Raw genomic sequence first — 25,659 nt, forward strand, 5'->3', positions numbered from 1 at the left:
TTTCCACATTTATCATTCTTGGGCAGAAATTCAGCAGGTGGGAAGGATGTGAGTCACTGAAATGAATGCACATTACCAACTTAGATCCATCGGGCTACTCTATGAGTATGACCAACATTGGAAACAACTCATAGTGTTCAATGGGCTTTAATCCCCAGTGTTTAGGATTTATGAAAGCATATTTCGAGAGAGAGAAATATGTTCAATGATACATATTTAAATGCACATCAACATGCAATTTTTGTGTGGATTTTGATCCCTTTGTGAACCACCCCAGGAAGAAGGGTGGTATACAAATTGAACAGTAAATCATTTCAGCACCGGGGGGGAATCCGCCCTGTCCTGTATTTTGCAGCAACAAAGGTGGCAACCCTAGATTTACTAACAAGAAACCAAGCCATTAGTGTCATTGGCCCAGTCCTGTGGAATACTCTGCCAATAGAAATTCAGCAGAAACCGTCTGTTTTGACTTTAAAACTTTAAAAGTTTTTTCTCTTCCACCAGGCCCAATCAAGAATACCTCCTTCCATGTCTGCTTTTAACTTTTATGGTTTTTATTGTACACTTTTATGCTTTTATTGCTGCAAACCGCTTTGAAATATATGTATTTATGACACAGCATTATGCAAATATTTTAATAAATTAATAAATCAGGTTGCCAGGTTAATAGCCGTGAATACTGGCAATGAAGGCTTAAGCAGGTATTACTTCCATGTCAGGGATTCTAAATCTTAAATAGTGACCAAATTTAGACAAAATTCTGTTGGTGAGTCTTGCTCAGCAAAACGTTCACAAAGAGGACTGAGGAGAAACTTTCTTCATCTTAGTCAGTTTTTTTTTTAAGCCATTCCAACTGCGAGTGAGCCATTATTTTCCCAGGATAATTGTATTTAACCAAGTAATAAAGGGCTTAAGCGATTGAAGAAGAAAAAATACTTTACACTTTTAACCGGTGACTATTCGACAAACAAACTAGGGTTAGTCCCCTGTCTAATGAATAGGTACAATAAAATGTTTGTGTCAGACAGAAAATCGCCATGGGCTAGCCCCCCTTCATATTGCTTTGGGATGTAGAGCAATAAATGGGTTCGCAAGCCTAGGCTAAGGGGGTGAGTGTTTGCTGGTTCTGCCTTCCAAAGGTATTTACAGAAGCCCAAAGAGCCCATGGCTGTTGTTCACTCTGTAAAGAAATGATGACATCAAGAGGCCAGGTCACAGGCATGAGTTTATAGGTATTACACTTTACATTGGGATGGAAGGAGGGAGGGGGTTATCCATTCAGCATGATCTTCTGACCCCCCACAAGTTTACAGCCTTCCTCTCTCTGCTTCATAGCGCCTCTCCAGCCCAGAGTTAATCATTTCTCCGCTTGTTATCTGCCAAGAGTTCTTATCTCTTTTTTGCTGTCACTTTATAACAGGGTCCTCTTATCAACCTGTTTAGAGTCACGTGACCAGGGCAAGCCTATCCCTGCTCCCGATTCCTCTGATTAGGGACCATCATGAAACGGGATGGCTGGTTTACAGAGGGTCACTAATGCTGGAAAAAGTACAGAGTCCATTGAAAAGCAGGCCTGTTACTTTCTGAATTATTGGATTTGTGTATGTGCGTGCGCAAGTGTGTGTGTGTTGTTGATGGACTGTTCCCTGACTTTCACTGAAGGTTACTGTAGCCAGTATCCCAAGGCCAGAAAAGTTTACAAGCCTCACCTTTTGCCGTCCTCAATGCTGTATACCTGAAACCCAAGGGCACTATATATTTGCACCTAATTATGTCTTCTAGTTCGGATACCTGCAACGCACAGGAACCTATAAAACATGGACTTCTTCCAGGTGGTAAGTAAAACCTTTTCTGACTGTTTTGATAAGCCGGTCCAACAGAACTAAATCTCAGCCTTATCAGCCATCTCAGACTAAAACGTCATTATTATGGGATCACTTCCCACTTGTCTAATTTTTGCTTCAAAAGAATATGAATCCCAAAGGATATGATATACATTTAAAAGTGCAAGTGTTGATGTATGAATAAGCATGTTTTTTCTTCAGATGAAATATTTTTAATAAGAGCACACTGCCCTGTAAAGCACTTTGTACTTCAAAGTCACATTTATTTCAATGTGAAACACATGCTTAAATCTCTTACATTTAAGTAAACTGGACTTTAAAGTGAATTGCAGTTAGATTATGCCTGCCAAGTGAACTGTATAATAATGTTTGGGGCGGGGAAGGACAGAAAATTATGCTGGACCATACTTTATTTGTTTATAAAGTTGCTAAGAGGGCATTAGTGGTGTAGGAATAAATTTGAATTCAGGTTGACCCTTGTGAAATGGCAGTTGGCCAAATCCACGATATTTCTAAATTGGTGTAATCTGACTTGTTAAAGAATGATCATTGTCAAACACACATTCATATGGACATTAATCTTTAAAAAGTTGGAGTTACATGACAGTCAGTGAGAAAGTATTTTAGCGTGCTGTTTTGTAATAGTGAGTATAAGAGTTTTTTTATTTAGGCCTTTCCTGCTTTTTTGTGTTGTTTTGCCTTATTTCATGGAAAATTTATTTAGCAATTTCTGGTCCTTGTTTAACACTCCACCATCCATTGGTTAACAAAACTGAAACGTCTGGGTACTTTCAGTCAGTTTTTAAAGTTTGATTATTATTTTTTTACATATCTATAGATAACCCTCTTCATTTGCACTGATATTTGACTGGTTTGATTATATGTAATTTCTCTTGCAATACTTTTGAACCTGTGGTAAAATTCCTGCTCCATTAAAGCCAACAGCTAAACCTCTGAGCATTTTATATCGTATCAGCCTTGTATATAAAATTTTGGATGAAAAGTAGAGCTGCCATATGTCCTCTTTTTCATGGGTAGAGTCATAGCGATCTATAGTTAAAACCAGAAGTCGGCAAATATGTCTTCTTTTTTGCCCTTCAAAATATGGCAACAGGTTGGGCTATACAGTAACTGGAATGTGAACAGTGAATTGGTCTTAGGCTGTTTCTTTTATACATTTAACAGATTAAGGTTGCAATCCTAAACACACATTTATTAGGCAGTGATCCCCAGTGGGACTTAATTCCAAGTAAACACGCCTAGGTACATGGTTATATTCTATCAAGTTGCAAGCAAATTCATGCTTTGCAATACCATCTTACATTGTTTACCTTATGTTTATCTGGGAATAAGCTTAACTGAACACAGTGGGATTTACTTCTGAGTAAGCATGCATAGGATCTGTTTTTAATGTGTTTCTCACGCAAGAAAAATTGAAGTGATATACATGTATGATTGTTTAATATAACACACACACATCCCAACTATTCAGAAATGCAGCGTTTTCATTGTTAGGCAGCTGTGAAAAATACCAATTCTTAAAATCAAATCAAATGTCCAGAATATACCTTAAAATGGGGGGGGCCTCACAGAAGGGGGAGTAATGCTATATTGTGTCCCCCTGTAAAGCTTGATACACAGTGTTTAAAATTGTACTCCCAACTCTAGTTGCTCTTGTTATAACTTCCAAGTTTTCTACTGTAAAAATGCCTCCTTTTGCTTAGAGTTCTGTGGTCATTCTGTATGAAAATGACAGATCTGCAATTATCAATCCTTCCTAAGAATCCATCTGTATGAGTTTTACATAAAAGGGATTATTTCCCCCACTATTAAGATTTTATTGCCGAATGGTATGTATGTTGGAGGGAAGCTAATAAGCACGCAATGTCCTGCTCTTTAATACACGTGCAGCCTGATCATCTGTGTGTATATTCAAAAGTAAAACCCGCTGAGTTCCAGAGGACTTAACTGGTGAGTTTAAAAAAAATGTAGAGGGATTATGCTACATGAAGTTTTGTATGCACACAAGTGCGTAAACTCATAACAAATAAAAACTGTACATATGTAAAACATACCACAGCAGAGTATTGTTCTATAAGTATGCACTGTGGTGGAATTATAAGCACTAATGAGAGTAGTGGAGTGGAATTATGTAAACAGCAGCCCTTCCTCAAGCTCTTCACAAATCCCAGTTGGCACTTTCCATGGCAGTTGTAAGTAGTGCTTTATTTTCTTTAAAAAATGTTTAGGGGTACTCTCATTTTCCTGCTCATATTGAAATACTGCCCCTCAATGAGGCCAAACTTAGATTCACAAAATGTTTAGGGGTATGCGTTCCGCTGCGTTCCCCCCCCCCCCCAGAAAAAAAGCACTGGTTGTAAGTCTTCTCTGTCCACCTCTCCCAACTGGCAGTGGATTGCCAGTTTGTTTCTTGGCCAATTTCTGGGTACTCGCAATGATGTTTAAAGCCGTAAGTGACTTAGGCCCCAAATAGCTGAAAGACTGTCACCTTCTGTAGACTCCCTTTGGTGTTAAGATCAGCAGAGGCCCTCTGATAGGTCCTTCACCCTTAGAGAAGTTCACAGGTGCGGAGGAGAATCTTCTCTGCGGCAGCTCCTAGGTTGTGGAATTCCCTCCCCTCAGAGATGCAGCTGGTAATTTCATTTTACAGTTTCTATTGCATGCTGGAGACACTCCTCTTTTTTTACCCTAGCCTTTCTCACGCTTGAGATGTATTAGAACACCCTGTACTCTTGTGTCTGTACTGTAATTTCTTTTAAATTATTTTTAATATTATATTTTTAAATTGCTGTAACCCACCCAGGACTTTATAGTGAAGGGCAGGCAAGCTATCAATTAAATAACAATAAAACAGTAGTAGTTGTTGTAGTAGCAATAATCACAACTACTACTACTACTACTGAGTATACTTGGCTAGCCAAGTCTTTTTTTAGTTTGATATTTTGAATGGCTTGGATTACATCTGGGTATACCAGGTATTAAGTATAACGGGTGATCCTCAGAGCTACTCTTGTGAATGTGCTGTTGGGGGGATACATTTTTTAAAAAAATTAAATGGCATTCTAAATTCAGGGATGGGTGATTGTCATCATGGAAACTCAGTGGAAATAACTGATACAGTGGTACCTTGGTTCTCAAACTTAATCCGTTCTGGAACTCTGTTCCAAAACCAAAGCATTCCAAAACCAAGGCACACTTTCCCATAGAAAGTAATGCAAAACAGATTAATCCATTCCAGACATTTAAAAACAACCCCTAAAACAGCAATTTAACATGAATTTTACTACCTAACGAGACCATTGAGCCATAAAATGACAGCAATAATCCATGTAAAGGTAAAGGTAAAGGGACCCCTGACCATTAGGTCCAGTCGTGACCGACTCTGGGGTTGCGTGCTCATCTCGCATTATTGGCCGAGGGAGCCGGCGTATAGCTTCCAGGTCATGTGGCCAGCATGGCAAAGCCGCTTCTGGCAAACCAGAGCAGCAGAAGGTAAACGCCGTTTACCTTCCCGCTGTAGCGGTTCCTATTTATCTACTTGCATTTTGACGTGCTTTCGAACTGCTAGGTTGGCAGGAGCTGGGACCAAGCAACGGGAGCTCACCCCGTCACAGGGATTCGAACCGCCGACCTTCTGATCAGCAAGCCCTAGGCTCAGTGGTTTAACCACAGCGCCACCTGGGTCCATGTACTGTACTATAAAATAAGACAGTATTGTAGATGATAAAAAATAAAATTATTATTTTTTCTTACCTGCACCAATGATAGTCATTGTTTGGATTGTTTAGATCCATTTCCGCAGTCACACAATCAATCAGTAGCTGAACTGGGTTCCACACGGTCACAAAAACAAATTAACCGAAAAAGCCTCAAAAACAAAAACGCAAAATAAATAGCAAAAACAAAAGCGCTGAACTTAATTCATTCTAGAAGTCTGTTTGACTTCCAAAATGTTCAAAAATCAAGGCACAGCTTCTGATTGGTGCAGGCACCACGGAAACAATAGCAGATAACTGCATTGGACATTTGGCTTCCGAAAAACGTTCAAAAACTGGAACACTTACTTCCGTGTTTTCAGCGTTTGGGAACCAAGGCGTTTGAGAACCAAGGTACCACTGTAGTCTGGAGACAATTTTATAGAAGATGGAAATGACAGAAATTTAGAGCAGACTCCCCCCCCCCCCCCGCCCCGCTCCCCCAGTGTTAAATTCTGAAGTAAGTTTTCCCTGTTCATGTGAAGTTGTTGATTGTTGTTGACCACCATAACAGAAATAAAAGAAAGTGTATTAAAAGCAAATGGGGTGATGTGGGGCGTTGGTTAAAAATAAATAAATAAATAAAGTTCCTATCAGCCCACATAAAACTCACCAAGCAGTCCAAAGCAAAAGTCAGAGGGAGTATCAGATTGATGTGGGCAAATTGGACACAAAATTTCACCTAATTGTTACGCTGCTGTTTTTACTACTTCCCACTATGCCTGAACATACATACATACATACATACATTTTTTATTTCTAACAATGTGCTAGGTGCTATGCAATCATCATCACCAATGTCGGGTATTTATTTATTTATTATTTAAATGCACATTTATGAGGTTATAATTATATTCATGCATGCGTGTATGTGTGTGTGTGTGTAACATACAATGAGTTGTAATTATTATAAGAATATAAAATTATTAATAAGAATATCATTATAGTCCATTTCTATCATACACTTCCTCTCATCAGAAACAATTCAACATCAAATATTTTCACAGCTGAATAATTGCTATGATAATCCGTATAAATTATCTCATGTGTGAGTTCAGAAATTTGTACAAAACTAAAGGCTTTAGGTGGTGCTGTGGGCTAAACCACTGAGCCTAGGGCTTGCTGATCAGAAGGTCAGCGGTTCGAATCCCTGTGACGGGGTGAGCTCCCGTTGCTCGGTCCCAGCTCCTGCCAACCTAGCAGTTCGAAAGCACGTCAAAATGCAAGTAGATAAATAGGAACCGCTACAGCGGGAAGGTAAACGGCGTTTCCATGTGCTGCTCTGGTTTGCCAGAAGTGGCTTTGTCATGCTGGCCACATGACCTGGAAGCTATACGCCGGCTCCCTCGGCCAATAATGCGAGATGAGCGCGCAACCCCAGAGTCGGTCACGACTGGACCTATTGGTCAGGGGTCCCTTTACCTTTACCTAAAGGCTTTACTCCTGGCAGAACCGTAATAAGATAAAAAGAGCCCTGTTGGATCATGATGAGCGCCCATCTAATTCAGCCTTATATTTCCAATGCAAGCCTTCAGATGGCTCTGGGAACCATACTGTACACAGCTAAAATTGAAATTAGTTCCTTCATCCACTTTTGCTTCTGGCCCCGCCCACCACAGGCAAATGGCCCCAAGAATCATAGAATCAGGAAGGTTGCCTAGAAGGGAATGCAGCCCTCCAGCTGAAGAAGGTTCCCCTCACCCCTGGTGTAGATAATATTGAACTAGGTACTATGTCACTTGTCTGGCTCAGTACAAGGCCAGTTCTTATGTTTCTATCACAGGGAGGCCTGGGAACTGGAGCTAAGTAGCCTACTGTGCTGACTTCAGGTTTGGCAGGCACTTTGGTAAGGTGTTCTACTAGAATCATAGAATTTTAGAGTCGAAAGGGACCAAAGGATGATCTTGCCCAACCTCTGCAAAGCTACACTTGTTGTTGTTTCTTGCTGTTATTGTGGACTCGTTTCAAGGCTACCCAGTGAGCTTCATAGCTTAGCTGGGATACACATCTTGGTTTTCTAGAGTCACATTTAACACACCAGTGACCATTGCACACTGATTCTCTTTGGGCTATAGGTGAGCTCTCTAGTCCTTGCCCATTGCCCATTCATTTCAATCAATCAGTCATTTTATTTGTATGCCACCTTTCCACAGTTGAAAGCTCAAGCTAACTTGCAACACATGAAAAAATTACATAGCTACAAACATAACAGAAGCGGTCATAAGCAACAAACAGAACAACAAAAAGCACACAACCAAATTGGACAATTTCCACCTAAATCATTAGGTACAAAATAAAAATACAAAAAAATTAACAGCAACAACTCCACCGCAACAACAACAACAACAACAACAAAAACCTTAAACAATAGCCCACTCCATTTGCACTTTTCTCTGGACCAAGTTGTCACCATGTCCCAGATGCAGAGGACAAGACAAATGGAGATTACTGCTTCTCCTTCCTCCTTTCAACGCTTGCTTAGACAGGGCATGTAAAGAGAAACCAACAGCAGGAAGGATAATAAACAAGGCCAGGAGTGTCTAGGGATTGGCACTGGGCCTCTTACTGGGTTGTGGACTCCAACAAGTGCCTAATGATGCCAAACCTTGATGCCGGCCCTGCAAACATACCCAAAAATTGGGGGAAATTTAAATCTTGGTTAATTTCTAGCCTTCTCCTTTTATTCCTCTCTTAGTTTCACATAAAACTCGTAAAGGTGGCCTCTAATGCAGTGAGAGAAAGTAAGTCAAACCCCCAGTTATCAACTGGAGTTCTGGAACTATTTTTAAAGTACCCTATATAAAATCACTTACCAGACTTTTTTTTTCTCTCCCACCCATTGTAAAACTACAAACTTCCTGATAATAATGTTTAGGAGTTTGGTATGTTTGACTAAGGGAGGTAAAGCGGAGCACTAACTTGAAAAACTGGCCTGGGTTGGAAGAGAAAAGGAGCCACTCCGTCACTTCTACCTGTGAAATTTTGCAGCTCGTGTAACATTTATTGTTATCCATCTAATACTAATGGCAGCCTGAAGCACCAGCCTATTGCAGGGAGTGCCTTATTGACCTTATCAAAGAGCAGTTGATATCCCTAGGGCAGTCTCTAGTAAATATGAGCTTGAGCAGGGAATTGACTCCTTGGGGCAGAGACCTGCCTACATTTGTTTGTTTCTTAGTTCATAGCCTTCCTTTCTTCAGAAAAGATTATAGATGGTTCTTTGGCTTATCTTACTCTGCAACGCACTGTATAATTCAGCCTTCCCCAACGTGGTGCCCTCCCGATGTTTTGGACTCCAGCTCCCCTTATCCCTCAGCTTCAACCACACTGGCTGCAACTGATGCAATTTGGAGTGCAAAACATCTGAAGAGCGCCAGGTTGAGGGGAGGAGGTGTAGACCAAAGTTGCGCTAAAAAACGAAAATGATAATAATAAAGTCCCTGGTTCAAATTTTGCCTAAGCCATGAACTGCCTCTGAGCTGTCAGCCACTTTTTCTATGCCTCAGTTCTTCCATCTGCAATACAGAGATAATACTACACTTCCTGAAATATAGAAAAATAATATATGAGAAATTATTTGAATATTCTGAAGTATTATTCTGATATGAATATGGGAGTCTGAATCCTATATCAAGATCAGTAGGAAAGTATAGCCTTTCTACCTTATGTAACTCCTCAAATCAGACTGATTGTGAAAGAAATGCAATTAACACCTCAAGATATTGACTCTGATCCAACCAAAGATAATCATGATTAAGGTTCCAATAAGTCTAAATAAGATCTTTTCAACATACTTCCAAGTTATGTTTATAATCTCGTGAACATTCTGATGAAATCAATGAAACAAGTTAGTCACAGCAACTAGTTGTGTTGAATGTTCTCATGCAAATGTTTATGATGCAAAAGGGAATCTTCAAAGGGGCTGAAATGTTTCCTGAAACTTCCCCAACCTGCTGCTTCAATGCAAGTTAGACCAGAGGTGGGAAGTCTGTAGTCTTCCAGATGTGGTTGGACACCACCAATTATCGTCAGCCAGCATGACTATTGGCCAGAGATAGTGGAAGTTTTAATCCTGAAACATCTGGAGGGTCACAGGTTCTCTACCGCAGGGTTAGTCCGTCTTCCTAGTGGTAAGATCCCTATCAGTTTTGGAGCATAATGACATTTCAACCAAATGGTCAATCAGATATGGCTCTCTATTCAGTGCAAAGCTAGCTCAGAACAAGGAGAATGCTCCCTGCTGTCACTCTGAATGGGTAAACACAGCCTTCAAAAGGGGTGCGCTTACATGGGTTTCAAGGGTGTTTTAAATGCCTCCCCAACTCAACAGCTAATGTTATCTGGCAAATAATATGGCACTTGCCTAAGACTGACTAGAGCAAGGCTTACGTCTAAGTCAAGATTGCAGGATTGCACTGTAAATCCCATTGATCTCAATGGATTCCAGCAGCAATCCTATGCACACTTAGTTGGGGGTTAAGCAACCAAGTGGAATTTGCTTCTGCACAAGCTTATTTAGGATTTTGCCGTTAGTCACAATTAACTTACACTGTCTTGGTTTCATCACCTGGTGACAAATTCCACTGAAATCAAAGGGACATGTAGCCCAGTCCTAGGCAAGCAAGTGTGCAACTTTAATTCCAATTTAGTAATGGATGGGAGGTGGGGAGTGGACTGTTGAAAATTGGCAGGAAATGCATATTGCTTAATACTATAGGAGAGCATTTGGACCAAAGTCCTTCTGTGTTCAATTGAGTTTGCTCCCAGGTATGTGAGCAGAGGAATGCAGCTTTCAACAATGAAATGTCCTCATGCCTTGATGTGGGAAGGAATATAACTTTCTCCGTTGATACACGGGGAAGTCTCCAATGACATTTTCAAGGGATCTATTTTTCTTTTTTTAATATTAATTTTAAAATGTTCTGGTTGCGTTTACACTGAAATAAGGGTTAAGAAAGACTGGGCGACTGGGAGGAGGGAAGTTACACAGCGGGCAGCCAGGAATAGGATTGCAACATCCATCTGCTCGATTATTCACTTTCGCAATCCAAAGCGAAAGAAGGAAAGAAAGAAAGAAAGAAAGAAATGTCAGACCCTATCATCGCGTCTTTTTAGTTTCACTTTGCGCCCCTGTTGTGGACAAGACTTAAATACAGTACAGTATGGGCGGTTCAATTCGAATTCGGTTTTCTTTTTGGAAAGATCCAAGGTTACAGCAACCAGAGACGAAAACGTTCCTGATCCAGAAATTCGGGTTGCAGTTGCTTTGGGACAGGAAGGAAGGAAAAGTTTGGAATGCTGTGTACGATGCGAATGCGGAATGGTGGAAATGGAAACGCACCAGGACATTTAGCCGAGTTGACACCAGCCTTTTCCCAGACAGCTCCGCCGCGCGCGGTTTATAAAAAGAGCCTTGGTGGACTCTGGACCAGACAGTTAAGATCGGCTCTTTCCCCCGCGGCCCCGGCCCCGCCCCCGCGCCTTACGAAAGGCACATTTTTCCACTGTGTGCCAATGTGATCTTTGCATCTTTGTGGAGGTTCGTCAGAGACAAACATTGCCTGCGAGTGGATCTCGACGCGTTCCTCTTCGGTTTTGTGAAAATCGCCTTGCCTTATTAAAAAGATTGTCGCTTAATATAAAAAAGATTTTAAATGCAGAACCCAAAAGCACACTGCTTTGGAAAGAATTCCCAACTGCTTCCAAACTTTGTTTCCAAGTAAGCAGACACAGGAAGGGTCAGTGTGTAATATGTCCCGCCCCCCGCCCCCTTTTCGGGGGATGAGAGTTTGTTAAAACTGCAGTCTTCCACTTACCTGAATGGGGCTCCCATTGAGAATTCACGAGGGAGTAATTTCAGAGTAAGCATAAAAGTAGTTGGTTAAGATCGCACCTCTTTTGTGTGTGTGTGTGTGTGTGTGTGTGTGTGTGTGTGTGTGTGTGAGAGAGAGAGAGAGAGAGAGAGAGAGAGAGAGAGAGAGATTTCTAATCCGCACAGTGGTTTTGTGTGCTTTTAATATCGGCGTTGGCAATTGACGCTAAGAGATAGGTGACATACCCAAGGCCAGCTACTGAGTCTGTGGCAGAGGAAGGACTTTAAAAAAAACACGCAACTGGGCTAAGTCACTCGCTGCTCACTGGAACGCATAGGCACACTACCATTCTAAGCCATATTACTTGGAGAAAGGTTGAAGTGAGATCAATGTGACACATCCTCCCAAGTAAACATATTTAAGATACCTATTCCCCGCCCCCATGTGTACATTCTTTGAGGATGTAATCTGCTACTACTAAGAAAGAGTGCCTCCAAGTCGTTTATGGGTGAAGTGCGCGAATACACGCAGCATTTTGTGGGATGAAAAAATGAAGAGGAAGCCTGCCTGATCTGATCACCTGAAATCCAAGCAAGTTCTTTGACTCTGAGACGAACGTAAGCAAAGACCTTGCTCTCGACCAGTTTATGATCGGGCAGCGCAATCCTGCACTCCTCTTCTTGTTTACTCAGAAGTAGCTCCTATTATGTGTCTTACTCCCTGGTAAGTGGAACACCAGAGTGAGAAAGTTGGAAGCAGCACGTGCTTAAATCCAGGATCCTGGGACGTCCTATTTTACTGAGTGGCACATATTAAATAGGTTTAGGATGACGTTGCGATCACTTTTTTCCCCTTGGCAGGATTGTGCCCTGTATTTCAAAAGGAAGCGGGGGGGGGGGGTTGCGAAAAAGGCGCAACGAAACGTCCTAGAGGGGTGAGAAATGGCAGAGGCCCGGTGACTTGGAAAATGTTTGCTCTGGGGTGAATTCCCGCTGATAGAGAATGAGTTACTGTCCCGCTTCACTTCAAATAAGCTCATGGCAACGTACAGAGAGAACACAATAAGATCTTTCTACTGGATGACACCAAGGGCCCGTCTCTTCCAGCAACCAACCAGGTGCAGGTCCTGAACGCCACAGTACTCTCCCTGCTTGGGATTCCCAGCAAGCGGTGTGCAGAGGTATCCTGCCTCCAACCATGGCTAGTAGCTTTGATTGCCTTATTGTGCAATTGTCCAGTCTCCCTTTCAAAGCCATGTAGGTTAGTGGCCGTCGCTACCTCTTGTGAAAGCGAATCATATGGTTTTAAATGCGCGATGGGTAAAAACAGGACCTCCTTTTGCCCCCCTGACACTGGTCGCGTCTCTCCCCCCCCCCATGCATGATATTGTATTTCTCTGTCATCCCCCCCCCCCCCACTCATCATTTACACCTCCTCCCTAAACTAAAAAGCCACAGATGTCACCTTTCCTCCTAGAGGCGTTATGCAGGCCCCTGGCCATTTGGGTTGCTCTTTTTGCCCACTCTGCAGCACCCTTTTTGGACAGCCATAAACCTGAACTCAACGCAGCGCCATATAGATTTGTCCAAGGACACTGTGGCACCGGTAGTTTTACTCTGAAACCCTCTCCAAATGATCCGTAGCATGGACTCCACCTTGGTCACAGCTGCCACACGCGTGGACCGCCGTTTTCATGGACACCAATAGTTCAAAGCGCCTGAAGTTAGGCGGAGAAAGGGATTCCCCGAGCGCACCGCGCTTCCCACTTTCTTCCACTGACTTGCATTTGCCATCTTCATGCCCATTCATTCACCCAGCTTGAAGAGATCCCCTGGGAGCTCTCCATAATCCCTTCTTGTGCTTACGACCCTGAGCAATTTGGTGCCATCCGCGCACTTCCTCTCCTGTTTCTTCGCAACAACCCTACATTGACCCAAGCTCAGCTGAAGAGCTTTGTGTGCCGGAGGTAGGATTCGAACCTGGCTCTCTCCCCAATCCCAGCCGGACATCTTAGCGCTCTAACGCACTGGCCAACTCAAGTTTCTGAGCTCGGGATCGAAAGACTTTGAAATGCTACAAACTGTATTTATTTGTTATTTTACTCGCTCCGCTGTTTTTCTTTCTTTTCTTTTCCCCTAAAGTGGGCTTCTATCTTGAGTGGAAGGAGGGCGGGTTTATGCTTTCCCCTCCTAACGAAGGCTTCTGAAGCCTCCCTGAGCCATCATCTTTGATAATTGTAAGCGTCAGTCAAAAGCTTCCGCCAAAAGTCTGGGCGAGCTCCGCAAGCTCGGGAGAGCCGCGTAGCGCCGAGAGAAGTTAGCAGAAGTTGGTGGTGAAAGGGATGGGAAAGTGGGCTCGAAGGAAAGGGCGCCAAGGGCCATCGCTCAAGGCGAAGGGAAATGCTAAAGCTCTTGGTTAAATTAAAGGCAGACCCGGGAGAGACTTTGCCTTGAAATTGTCGCTTTGGAGAAACGGACTTGGGCAAACAGGCGCAGCCCTCTAGTAGGTTTACACGGGACAGGGTGTCTCTCTAGTCCTGTAGTCCTGTCTCTGGCCAGCGCGGACTCCAGAGGAAAGGGACGAAAGTCCCTATCTCCCCCATCTCCCTTCTTTCTAGAGGATTTTCGGATAGGTGATAGCGGGGGCCTTCTCCTGTGTTTGCGCCCTAAGGGTGTGGATGGGCAATCTCAGATATAACATCGCAGAGATAATTTTCCTAACACTTTCCCACGGAAAGCGAGTGGTGCCTTGCACGTGTGAACACGGCCTCTAAGCCAATTTATTCCGCGGGCCCTATAATTTTTGGGTCCTAATGCAGCATCTATACCAAATACAGTAAGGCCAAGGCATTTCAGCCCCGCTCCCAACCCCCTATACGCAGAAATGCCGCCCCCCCCCCATCGCTGCCTTCCAATGAAGTAGGTTGAGGGTCTCGGTCCTGCAATCCGTTCTTCTTATGCAGGTTATGCATTATGTTTGATGTGGCTTATTCCCAAGCCATGGACGGGTCAAGCCCTGGACCGCTGACCTCTGTTGGAATCTTGGCATGCCTTTAGTAGCAAATTGTTCCTCCTCCTCCTGGGAGGAAGGTTTGAAACTATCTAAAAACAAGCGCAAAGAGTCTGGACATTTGGACAAATAAAACTCTCCTTCGCCCTTTGAGGCATTAGCGGTTCGGCGTGGGTTATAGGTGTAAAATAGCTCAGCTATCTGGGTTTGACCTTATTACTTTCTTTCACTATTTTCCATCGTTTAACATCTCTGTAGTTTGCAGAGAGATAACTGCAGAAACATGCCTGCCCTGTGGGCCACGCCCAAGAAGGATGAGGATAAAGATGCTGAGAAGTGTTCTGATTGGTCAAGCATGGCTTCCCCAAGTCTGGCTGGTGAGGCTCTAAACTTCTCCCCGACTTCAGCTCAGGGTCCTTCCTGCCTTTAGGACCAAAACAATGCCTCCAGTCGCTTGGGCTACCTCCTAGAAATCTGGTGTCGCTCTCTTTTACTCTTGTTGTGCAATTGACTAGCCAACAGACTTAACATCAAGGCACTTTCACGGAGCGAACTAGAGGCCCCACACATTCTCCACCCTCAAGCAAATTTAGAGCTGACTTCCTGGTGAAGTTCTACAGTCAAATTAATCTAATATCTAAAAGGGTCTTCTGGAGAGCCTACCATCGTTCAGGCCTGTCCGCCCTTTTCTCTCCCCTTTTGTTTTGTTTTTTTCCTAGTGACCAATGGCATTGGAAGATGAACCGATCCTCAACCCAAAGCGCACGGATTCATCATCATCATCAACAACAACAACACTTTGAGTCCCAGGGAAATGCAAAACAAACAAACAAACAAACCATTGTCAGTCATTTTGGTGGGATCAATGAAAACAAGGCTGCTCTTGGTTGGCTGGTGAATCGGCAGCCTCAGGACTAAGCAGCGAACAGATTTTTTTATTGCACCCATATATTTAAGGTTCGGGAAAAGCCCAAAGCAAAGCCAGGTCCAAGAAAGAAAGAAAGACCTAGGTAAAAAGTGGCCCAATGCTTATCCACGCTGAAGTGACCAAAGGACAAGAAAACCTTTTAAAGAAATAGCCAGATTTCCAAACTGTGAACGGCATCGCTGCCTGTGTCACATATAGAGGATAAAGTTATTAATGTCGTAAGATATTTCCAAGCCTAAACAGTTAAGAGTGAGGAAGCCTAAGGGAGAGACCCTCTTGGGTCCTGGAGTCTAGGAAGATGATTCGCCGTTCCTTTGGGGGCATTTCTGTGCAGCTTGAGAGGGGGCTTGCTGAAAGCAGAGATGGTACGGTAGGGAGTGCAGATGAAAACCTTTGCAAGAAACGCTGATGGGGGCTTTCACTGATTGGCTCTTTTAATTCGCTGCGTGGAGCCACAGGCAGGTCGGAGCGACTGGGTGATCCGGCCTAGCTTGCGGGCCGGCAGAGAGAAATGAAGTCCACGCCATTAAAAGCAAAAGGTCTTAATGCCGCTTAAATAAAACTTGAAGATCAGGATGTCGAGGTTTTAATTAGGTGATGGTGCAAGAAAACTGGAGAACCAATAGCACCCAAATAAAGAGTGCGGTCCTGTTTCTTCGGGACGCTCCTTCACCATCACCTGATTAAGCGTTTCCCAAAATCAGCGGAATTTTTAATGTGTTTCATAAAATCCGTAGAACTTTTAATTAAACCTAAACGCTAGAACCGATTACTTTTGTTGTTGTGGTGGTGATGGTGGTGGTTGTTGTTGTTAAGAGAAGTATAGAAAACATTCATTTTTACAGCCCTGGAAATGGGTTTGCGTTTCTAACTGAGGTGCAACGAGGTCTTCCTGCCCGTTTCCCAGTATGTTAGTTCTGAGCTGTTGTTTCTCCAGCTTGTCACCGAGCAGGAAACAGCAGGTGAAATCTTGATTAATACAGTTGAGAAAACAATAGCCATTGCCAGTCCTAACAGATGCTGATCGGGGCGCAACATCCCCCCTAAAACGGGCTGAGACAGTAGAGAATTCTGCTCACCAAAATGAAAGCGCAGTTAACGCGCTCACAAACCCGGCTGGGAAACATGTCACTTAAAACAGGCGCATCGTGTTCGCTGGTGACTTGGAGGATTCGAAGAGATGCATAAATCAAGCCTTGGCATGGCTCAGTTCCGAGTTCGCCTCAGGGTTGTTTTTTTTAGGAAGGCGTGAGGCGCCCGCCCGATCCACCTCAACTTAAGCACGCTTAACTCCCACGGATGGAAGCCTTAATAAGCACGTGCTTAAGATCTCTTTCGCGGGAACTAAACGTGCTTCATTTTGCCCGGAGTGCCCTATTCATTTATTGTTTTGTTAAACGTTCGTCTTAATGTTTGTGACAGGGCGGCAGTAAGTGGAAATGGCAAGGACCCATCTCCCCGGTCTAATTCAGGGAAACGTAAGCATGCCAGTGGGGGAAGAAGAGGGGAATCTATTTGCAAAACCTTTAAGATTATTTTGCAGCATCTCAGGGGACATAACCGTGACGGCGCCCTCTGGGATCTCGAGCTGCCACGCGCAAAAGAGTTGCAACTCATAAGCGGGGCGCGCCGAGGGAGAGCGAGAGCGAGAGAGAGAGAGACAGAGGCAGAGCGCAAAGTCTTGAGGTTTCGTACAGAATGAAGCAGGCAAGATCAAGAACAACTACAAACACGCTGCCATAAGCGCCTGTATCTCGTGGCATTTACCCCGGGGTAAAAGCCTTTCAATCACGGCACAATCCGTTTCTGTCCTAAGCGCCTCCTCTTGCTTCCTCTTTCCCACCCGGTCCCTTGGAGGTGGGTTACACAGCAAGGAGGATCCTGATTCCCCGCGCGCCCCAGCCGGGCCAAGGTCTCCTCTGGTCCTGGCACCAGGGCATCTCCTTCCCCAGAAGTGCCTGGCGCACGGCCGCCTGTGCCTGTTTTACTCGGAAGTCAGTTCCGAAGTGAGCACCACCATAGCTGCCTCTGAAGATCGCAAAGCCGGAGCAAGAACATTTAGCCAAACAGATGAGTTATCTGCACCTCTGACAGCCCCCGGGAAGAACCAGGGAATCGGAATTGCAGCCTCCGGGACATTTCTTTCTTACAATGGAAAAGAGCAACTCGGAATCACAGTGATCAAATGTGTCAGGCCCTAATCCCTCCCCCCCCCCACCGCAGGAAGGAGCATGAATGTCAACCTTACCCGGGTGGTGGTGGAATAGGAGGAGGAGGATGCAAAAGAGGAGTGGGAGAGGGGGTCGGAAGAATTGTCTGGGCTTCTTCCTCATTGGCTGAACCAGCAGAGTCTGCCCCCGGTTTCCTCCCCCCCCCGTTACACCCAAACGCTCACATTCACACGCCAGCCCTCCCCCCCTTCCCTTTCCTCCGCTGGGAAGAGCCTCTTTCCTCGGTACAAAGTGGAGTTGGGCGGCTCCTCGGAATCTATGTGAATTCTCCAATTCTTGGAAGTTGGCGACTCTCCCCCAACGCGCGGAGAGGTTTTTTGGAGGGGGAAGAGGTGGACCGGGCGAGCGTGGGGGGGGGGGCTCCGCTGGGCAGGTTGACCTTCCCGCCCCCTCGCCTTCCCTCCCTCCCTCCCCCCGTCCCAAGCCCGACCCCGAGCGAGGCAGCGCTCGCGCCTCATTCCCGAGCTGGGGATCGGGGCGCTCGCAGTGCGTGCAGGCTCCAGCCCACCCGGCTCGGCGTCCGGCAGTTAGCAGGGGGGGGAGGAGCGCAGCTGAGAGCAGCAGCAGCAGCCGTCTCCTCTCCGCGCTCCGGTGCTGTCGCTGCGTCCCGGTGCCGCTGTGCCACGGACGCGCAGGCAGCGCCGCCCTGACCGGCTCGCGGCTGCCGCTTTGTCATGCTGCCCAAAGTGGAGACGGAAGCCCTGGGACTCGCCCGGGCGAATGGGGAGCGTGGGCAGACGCCGGAAAACATGCAAGGTAAGCACCGGGTGCTGGGCGCGCCGAGGGGCGAGCGAACGGGTGGGTGCGCTGCCCCGGCAGGAAAGCGGGCGAGCAAAGAAGCCGGCGGTCCGAAACCAAACCGAGCGCCTCCTCTCCCCCTCCGTGCCGGGAGGGCTCCCTGCAGTCTCCTCCCCTCCGGCAACTTCAAGGCTTGGCGGTTTTTGGAGCGCGTTGGTTCCCAAGCGGGGTGGACTCCAAAGTCCACTCGCGGCCGGGTTGTGATGCTCCCGCGCGTGCTTCGCCGGCACGGGTGAGCGCTTTTTTTTTTCCTCGGGAGGAAAACGTTCGGAGAGTCGGGTCGGACCTGGGAACCTGGGCACTTACTCCCAAGTAAACGCTGCCCGGCTCCTCTTTGGAAGGAGCAAGAGGGCACCGGGAAGACCCCGATGAGAATTGGTAGGGCAGCTGGTGGCGAGCGGGTTGCCCGAGCGCACGCGCGTTTTACTCGGAAGCAAGTCTCGCTCATTTGCAGCGCCCTGCTCGCGAGTAACTGAGCACGGCACCGGGTGGCGAGCGAGGGTCCCGCCGCGAATTTGAAAGTTGCAGAGTAAGAGGTGGGACATTTAAAGCGGAGGGCGTTTAAATAGTTTCTGATGGAAAAGGACGGGATCAACTTTTGTTGGGGTGCTAGCTTTCAAGTAACACGGGAATCCTCGTCGGGCACAATCCGCGCGGAAGCGTTCTTTCTTTCTCTGACCTCCTCCCCCCACCCCACTTTCCCAGCATAGTTTTGGGTCCAAAAGCTTGTTTTCGCCAAACGCAGAAGACTACCAAAACGGTCGGTTTTGGTAGCCTATGGTTTATGTTGTTGCCCTGGGGCCAGGGTGGGGGAAGAGAGACTGGACGGCAGGCGGAAATTTGTAAACCTCTACCCGGAAATCACGGGACGCTTGTGCCTTTCTTGGACACCAGCAGCAAAAAGTGAGGTCCTTAAACTTGGGAATAAGTCCTTTTGCTTTGCAAGTAAAAAAGTGAAACACGTGTGCTTAGGGAGAGTATCCAGACAGGTTTGGGGGACAACTATGGGAAGTTTTTTTTTACACACGAGTACACACATACACTTTTCTGTAGCAGAGGGTGAGCCGCGCTAATCTTGCACTATGACAGAATCAGGAGGAGGCAGCATCGTACATACAGCCTTTCAGTGAGGCAGCCAGTTAAGAGGGCTGGGAGACCTTTCAATGGGGAAGCAAGGTAGTAGAGACCGCCACCCTCGCCGCCCCTGCCCAGGATCAGAGGAGACGTGTACAACTCTGGACAAGGTAACCTGCGGATTCGAGACTGAACTTGAAACTGACAAGGTCAGCCTGGTGGTCAGAAGGGAGCTCATTTATTCTAGCCTGCTCATCTCATTCCAGCTCCTATAGATCCCAGTGGGCTGCGATTCCCGGAGAGAGCGGGGCAGGATTGCAGCGGAGAGCTGTTTCCTATCTCTAGAGCCTTGTTTCCTGGGGTTCTTTCCTTCCTAGCAAACTGCCAGCAGCAGGAACCGGAGTGCCCGTCTGCAATGGGGCGACCGATCCGAGGGTCTCTTCTTGTCCCCCCGACCCGTCAGTCCTGGTGACTTCGGACCGTGTCTGCTACCGGGCTAAAAACAATGTTTCCTTTCCACGTTGTTGGCGCGTAGTGGTGCCAGATTGGAAGCACAGACCTACCGAGGAAGAGCGCGCGGGAACCGTTTGGTTCAGCATCCTTCCCGGCTGCAATTCAGCGCCTGGGGCTCAACAGAGTTTTTGAGCGCTTGGCGCTTCTCGGAAGGCAAGAGGGCTTCCTCAAGTTTCTGAGAGGGTCGGCTGGGTCTGGAAGCGGGGGTGGGGGGTGTGCGAGTAGAGTTGCCAGTGTGGGTGTCTTCAGAGCTGGGGAGATAAAAGAGGGACCAGGGAAGCAGGAGAGGTTTATTTTTTGGGGTGGGGGTAATTGGGTGTAGAGGTCTCCTAGGTTTTCCCAATAAGATTTAACAGCTGATCTATATCTAGCATACTCTTCAGTCAAGTGGGGGAGGGGAAAGTGGAGAGAAGATGGGGAGGGTCTCTGGGGAACTAGTACAGGCTTGTCCCAGTGCAGATGCCTATTCTCCATGCACTTGGAGGGCTCAAGGGTGGGTGGGTGGGTGCACTGGTTCCACAAACGGAATAAAAATTACTGCCACAAATATATCCTAGTAGGGACTTCACCAGATCGGTTTGGAGAACCACTTTAGCAACTTACACAAGCCTCCCAGAAGATGTCTAGGAGAAGAGTAATAATTTAGGGGTTGAGAAGTCTGAAATCCTAAGCATTGGGGGGGATTGAACTCCATAGGAGCATCTGCTTCCGAGTAAACATGGTCAGGATTGTACTGTTGACACTGCAACCCTCTCCATGCCTAGTCAGAAATTATTCCCATTGACTTCGCAGGACGGGGGTGGGGGTGGACTTCTTCTCTAGTATCTAGGATTGCAGACTGACCAGTCAATTGTTTTCCATGGAATTTCCTTCCAGCTGAACACGCTTGAGGACGGGAAGCCCCAGGCTGCGATCTTAAGTGCACTGCTTTGACTTACAGGGAGTTGGGTTCTTTTAAAACCAGGTCCTCCAAGTTAACGTTGTTCAAAGCTGGCGGTTGTCAAACCCCACAGACACAGGCTTGCGGCTCCTAAGCACATCATGTTATCTGGAATTACTTTACCAAGTACAGTACTGTAATTGCATTAGTTGGGAAAGCCTGTTCGCGCGCCTGGCAGTCGGCGAAACGCGTTTCCGAGCTGGGTGATGCCAGTAGGGATCTCCGTCGCCTCTACAAACTCGATTCCCATAGATTTCGGGGTGGGGGGGGGAATCCATTTGTTTCGGCTTAAATGGGACCTGGGTCGTTCCAAGAGTTGACGCTGGCAGGAGGGACGAAGCGACGGGAGTCCCCGGAAAAACATAACTTTGAGGTGTGAGAAGCGCAAACGGGGTAGGATGGGAAATGAACCCTGAAACTCTCTGCCCTGTTTACCCCCCCCCCCCACTTATGCAGTGGGACTTGCTTCTGAGCTAGGAAGTTGCCAGACATGAGTGTGCCTCACTCCGGAGCTGCTACACAAGTCCGGTCAAGGAAGCAAACCCCTCGTGGCCTTGTTTCCAAGTAGGACCCTCTTTAGTTACAGCAGCCTAAGGCCTGCATCTCTCCATCGCATTTCACCACCAAAGCGATGTAGCTGCAGCATTATGTGAAGGGGGGGGGGGGTTGTATGCGTGTGTGCAGAGCACAGCAAAGAGATGCCGAAAGTTCAGAAGTTAGAAAACTGCTTTAAGTCATTTTCCCCCTCTTCTCAATGAATGCACAATATTGAAGCCGGGCAACACTTTCTAAGTGTTTTTAGAACGCGCAGAAACTCAACTGCAAAAAGTGTGGGGCTAGGAGAGGTGTGCGTCTGTAAAGGAGGGGCTGTCAGTCACCTCTTTAGAAAGACCCCAATCCAGTCCCAGAATTAAGTAAAACAAAAACCAACAAAGCAAAACAAAGCTGTCTTTTATTTTAAGGACATTACCTTCCGGTAATGCGGAATGCGGAGGAGTGGGGAGCTTCCAAGTTTGTGTATGTGTCCCTTTTCTTTCTGAAACAGGCAGCCGGAGGCAGCCAGCGGCCCCGCTTTCCCTCAGGCCGCAGGTCCTGAAGTCGCCGGGAGCGCTCCTGAGCTCGCTCTCCCCCTCCTCCCTTGTTCTCTCTCTCCTCGCCTTGTTAATTTCACTTCCCACCTTCTGATCCCCGAAGAGGCTGGCATTGCGGTGGAGAGGGAACCGGGGGTGCTTCGCTTCTTCTCTGACCAAGCTTTTCCCTGCTGGAGAAGTCTGCTTCTCCAAAGGCCCCGCGCGTTCCCGTGAGCCACGCTCGCCACTCCGTTGCTAGACCCAGTTCATGCCCGCGTACATTGCGAAAAGTTGTAAGGAACGGCTTGAATCGCTCGGCTTGACTCGATCATCTAATAATAATAATAAGATCAACCCTCTTTGAATCTTCCTTCCATTCACCCCTGCTTCCGTCTCCCGTCCGCGCATCTATCATTTATTCAAACACCTTCCTGGGACTCTGATCCGCCTCCAGTTGCTGCGCCAAGGAGAGAGCGGAGCGCGCACAGCGGCGTCAACAGAGGGGATCGGGGTTTCCGTTTAGACGATCTGCTGACTGAGCTCTTTTTTGGGGGGTGGTTTGGGGTAAGTCCATCGCTTTCCCACCTCCCCACCCACCTTCGCGACGTCCCAGCCCCTGTAGCCTCCCACCCGCAGCATCACCCGGCCCCAGCCTTTTATTTGGGGTTTCTGCTCCCACAGGCAAAGATTTTCCTTCAAAATACCCAGGGAGTGCTTTGTGGGGGGTCGAAGGATAAAGACTCAGGAGACCGGCAGATCTTCCTGTTCGTGTTGCGGGCATCTCCCCCCCACCCTCCTGAGCCGGTGGGACACTCGACCTTTCTCTCCACCCCTTTGCAGGAAACTGGCTCACTTGGTGAGTCTCTCGCCCCAACGCGCTGGGCTTTCCTCTTTGGGCTAACTCTTAGGATCGGAGCGAAGAGTATTTCCTCGGAAGTCTTTCTCTTGGCCACCGAGCAAGAAGATTCGAAGGAGTGGGGGGGGGGCATGCCTGTTGAAGAACTTTATTCCTTGCTTTAGTTGACAGCCTTTGCAAGAGTTTGGAAGCTAACAACTCGGCACGCAGCGGGATCGGACCCTTTCCAAAGCTGGAGGAGTTTGCCTTGCTCAGGTCGAATTAGGCATAGAAGAACTTTTGGTCCGAGGAACGGATTTAGACAAGTTGTAGCGGAATAAGATTTTATAGCTCCCATTTTTCATTTTTGGTACTGTTTAAGAAATTGATTTTCAACTCGGATTAATTGGCTTTATACTGTACAGCTGAATTGGAGGTTAGGTAAATATTTAAAAGTTGGCTGCTGCAACACAGAACTTCGGGGAATGAAACAAAAGCTTCTTATTAAAAACATGGGGACTTTTGATTGTTACGTTTTTCAGATGAAATGCAAATTTTCTTATTTTTATTTGGGGTGGGGGCAGGGAATCTCCTAATAGTAAGTTGAAGAAAGCCTAAGGCTACTGCCCAGTGAACTTGGAAGTGAGCTGCTTTGGGCTTAATGGGACTTACTTGCAAGTAAACATGCCTAGGATCCAGCTTGAAGTCAAATGATTTTGGGGGTGAGGTTGTTGGACTGGGAAAGGTAAACTGAGCAAAGTACTGTCAAAAATGCTGGCTGTGAATGGCTTGGCAGACTTAATTCTCCTAAATGAAATATGGGAAGAAAAGTTATTGGTCACTAATTAAAATGTTTGGTGTTGCTGTTGATTTTTTTATTAATTTCTTTATAGAAAACTTTCTGACTTTGGCTGTGTAAAGGGGATGAATGTCCAGGAATTGTTTCCCAGTCCCAAAAGTACCGTAATAATGGATTAAGTTGAGGTGAAGGGGATATTTGCAAACATTCTCATGGCATGTTATTCTCTTTATTTATTTTCCAGTGTCTCAATTTAAAATGGTGAATTACTCATATGATGAAGATCTTGAAGAACTGTGTCCAGTGTGTGGAGATAAAGTCTCTGGGTATCACTATGGACTCCTTACCTGTGAAAGCTGCAAGGTTTCGTACATTTTTTCCTTTTTTATGGGAAGGGAAGGAGATTGATAACTTTATCAAGAAAAGGCTTGGTAATTGCTATTTCTGTTTCTTTTGATGGGGATGGCAGAATATTGTGAATATAGGTAAAGTTTCTTTTTGGAAGAAGTTTTGTGAAGAGCTGGAAATATCTCCCTTTTTTAGTCAACAGTAAGAACTCAATAGGGTGTTCTGTATACACTGTGGCTATATTTACTGCCTTTAAATATTTGGTTGTCGTGAAGTGATGTAGTTGTAGAGGAGCTTTCGCTCCCAGCTGTCCTCAATATTGATTTTAGTTGATTTATATACATTGAGTATTATTGTTCCTGTATCTTGTTCTTGATAAATTTCAGGGCTGCAGTATTGAAGGCAACAGTTTCAAGTTTTTCATCTTTCAGGATGAAAATGTAAATTTCTGTTGTCATACTTTTTATGCTTGCACACACACACACACACACACAATATTTTATATCAGTATTCATTTGGACGTAAATCAAGTGGAAATCAATTAAATGATTTTTTTAAAACCTCATATATCATGATGAATATTTTTGCATGTGTATTTCATTTTAATACATAATATGTACATAGGATTCAGAATTATAGGCTGCTCCCATGAAGCCAGCTATTAAAGTCAATCAATTTATTTGATCTGAAATAAATAACTGGACAGCTGTAAAAGGCGGTGGTAAAAGAATCGTATTTTGAGAGTGAAATGTTCTAGTAAAATGGAATTTAAGACTTGTTTAGTTCCCTGTATCCCTGTACAAAGCAATATAGCTTACAGTAATTTTGCTCGCTGATAGACACGTAATTTTGGGACTATAACATGAAGAAATGCCCCACTAACCTCAGGGATTAACGGTACAGTCCTATGCATGTCTGCTGAGAAGGAAGTCCCACAGATTGCAACCACACTCCTCAAGAAAGTGTTCATAGGGTTGCAGCTTAAATGCTCAATATGCTGTTTTTTCATATTACTGTAAATGATCCTAATTATTAGAATACTTAATTATAGTATAGCACATGACTTTCCCCCCCTTATTAGTAGCCGTTGTAGTTTATATAGTCCCAACAGAAGGTCTCTGCCCCAGTAAGCTTATGCTCTAAATTTATACAGCTTGAAAACAGAGGGAGAAGTGGGCAAGAATAACAAACCAGGGGGGACAAGGAAGGCATCAGTGAAGATAATGGATAGGAGAAAATGTATTTTGCAAGTAGTTAGGTTTTGCCTCAGTGGAATGTTATTGCCTCAGTGGAAGCTGAGAGATGAGGGGTTAAGCCCAAAGCTTTGTGGAAGAGATGGGTGCAGACAACTCCTCTCTCTTGTACTGGGTGAACAGGCTTTTTAAAATTCTGCATCAAATCACTAAAAATACGAATTCAAACATAATTTTAATTCATACCATAAAATTATAAAGACTTTTTCGGCAAACTGTAGAGGATTGCTAGGGATGCAGTAAGGAAGGCTCACTGAAGCCTGTTATAAATCAATACTAATGCAGACTAGCCCCAGAAAACTTCTGTCTGTGGCCTAAGTGGGTTTCCTATAAGAGACTACATGAAGAAATATGGAATCAAGCCTGCTGCTTCATAAGTGCTCAATTGGCATAATGACGGTAGAGAAGTGAGTTTGGTGGAGGTTTTT

General features: G+C 45.6%; 1 protein-coding gene across 6 annotated transcripts in view; it reads left to right on the forward strand.

Moving 5' to 3' along the window:
- The first annotated feature begins 1,536 nt into the window (after window positions 1-1,536).
- Window positions 1,537-25,659, forward strand: part of NR5A2 (nuclear receptor subfamily 5 group A member 2) — a 115,487-nt gene continuing 91,364 nt past the window's right edge. The window contains exons 1-2 of one of the 6 annotated variants that reach the window (XM_035124043.2): window positions 1,537-1,835; window positions 23,875-23,993. In XM_035124043.2, the coding sequence (XP_034979934.1) occupies window positions 1,772-1,835; window positions 23,875-23,993 (183 nt within the window). In that variant the 5' untranslated portion in view covers window positions 1,537-1,771. The other 5 variants (XM_035124042.2, XM_035124047.2, XM_035124044.2 and 2 more) reach the window with 5 other exon arrangements.

Source organism: Zootoca vivipara, chromosome 7, assembly GCF_963506605.1.
Source record: "Zootoca vivipara chromosome 7, rZooViv1.1, whole genome shotgun sequence".
Classification (NCBI taxonomy): Eukaryota; Metazoa; Chordata; class Lepidosauria; order Squamata; family Lacertidae; genus Zootoca; species Zootoca vivipara.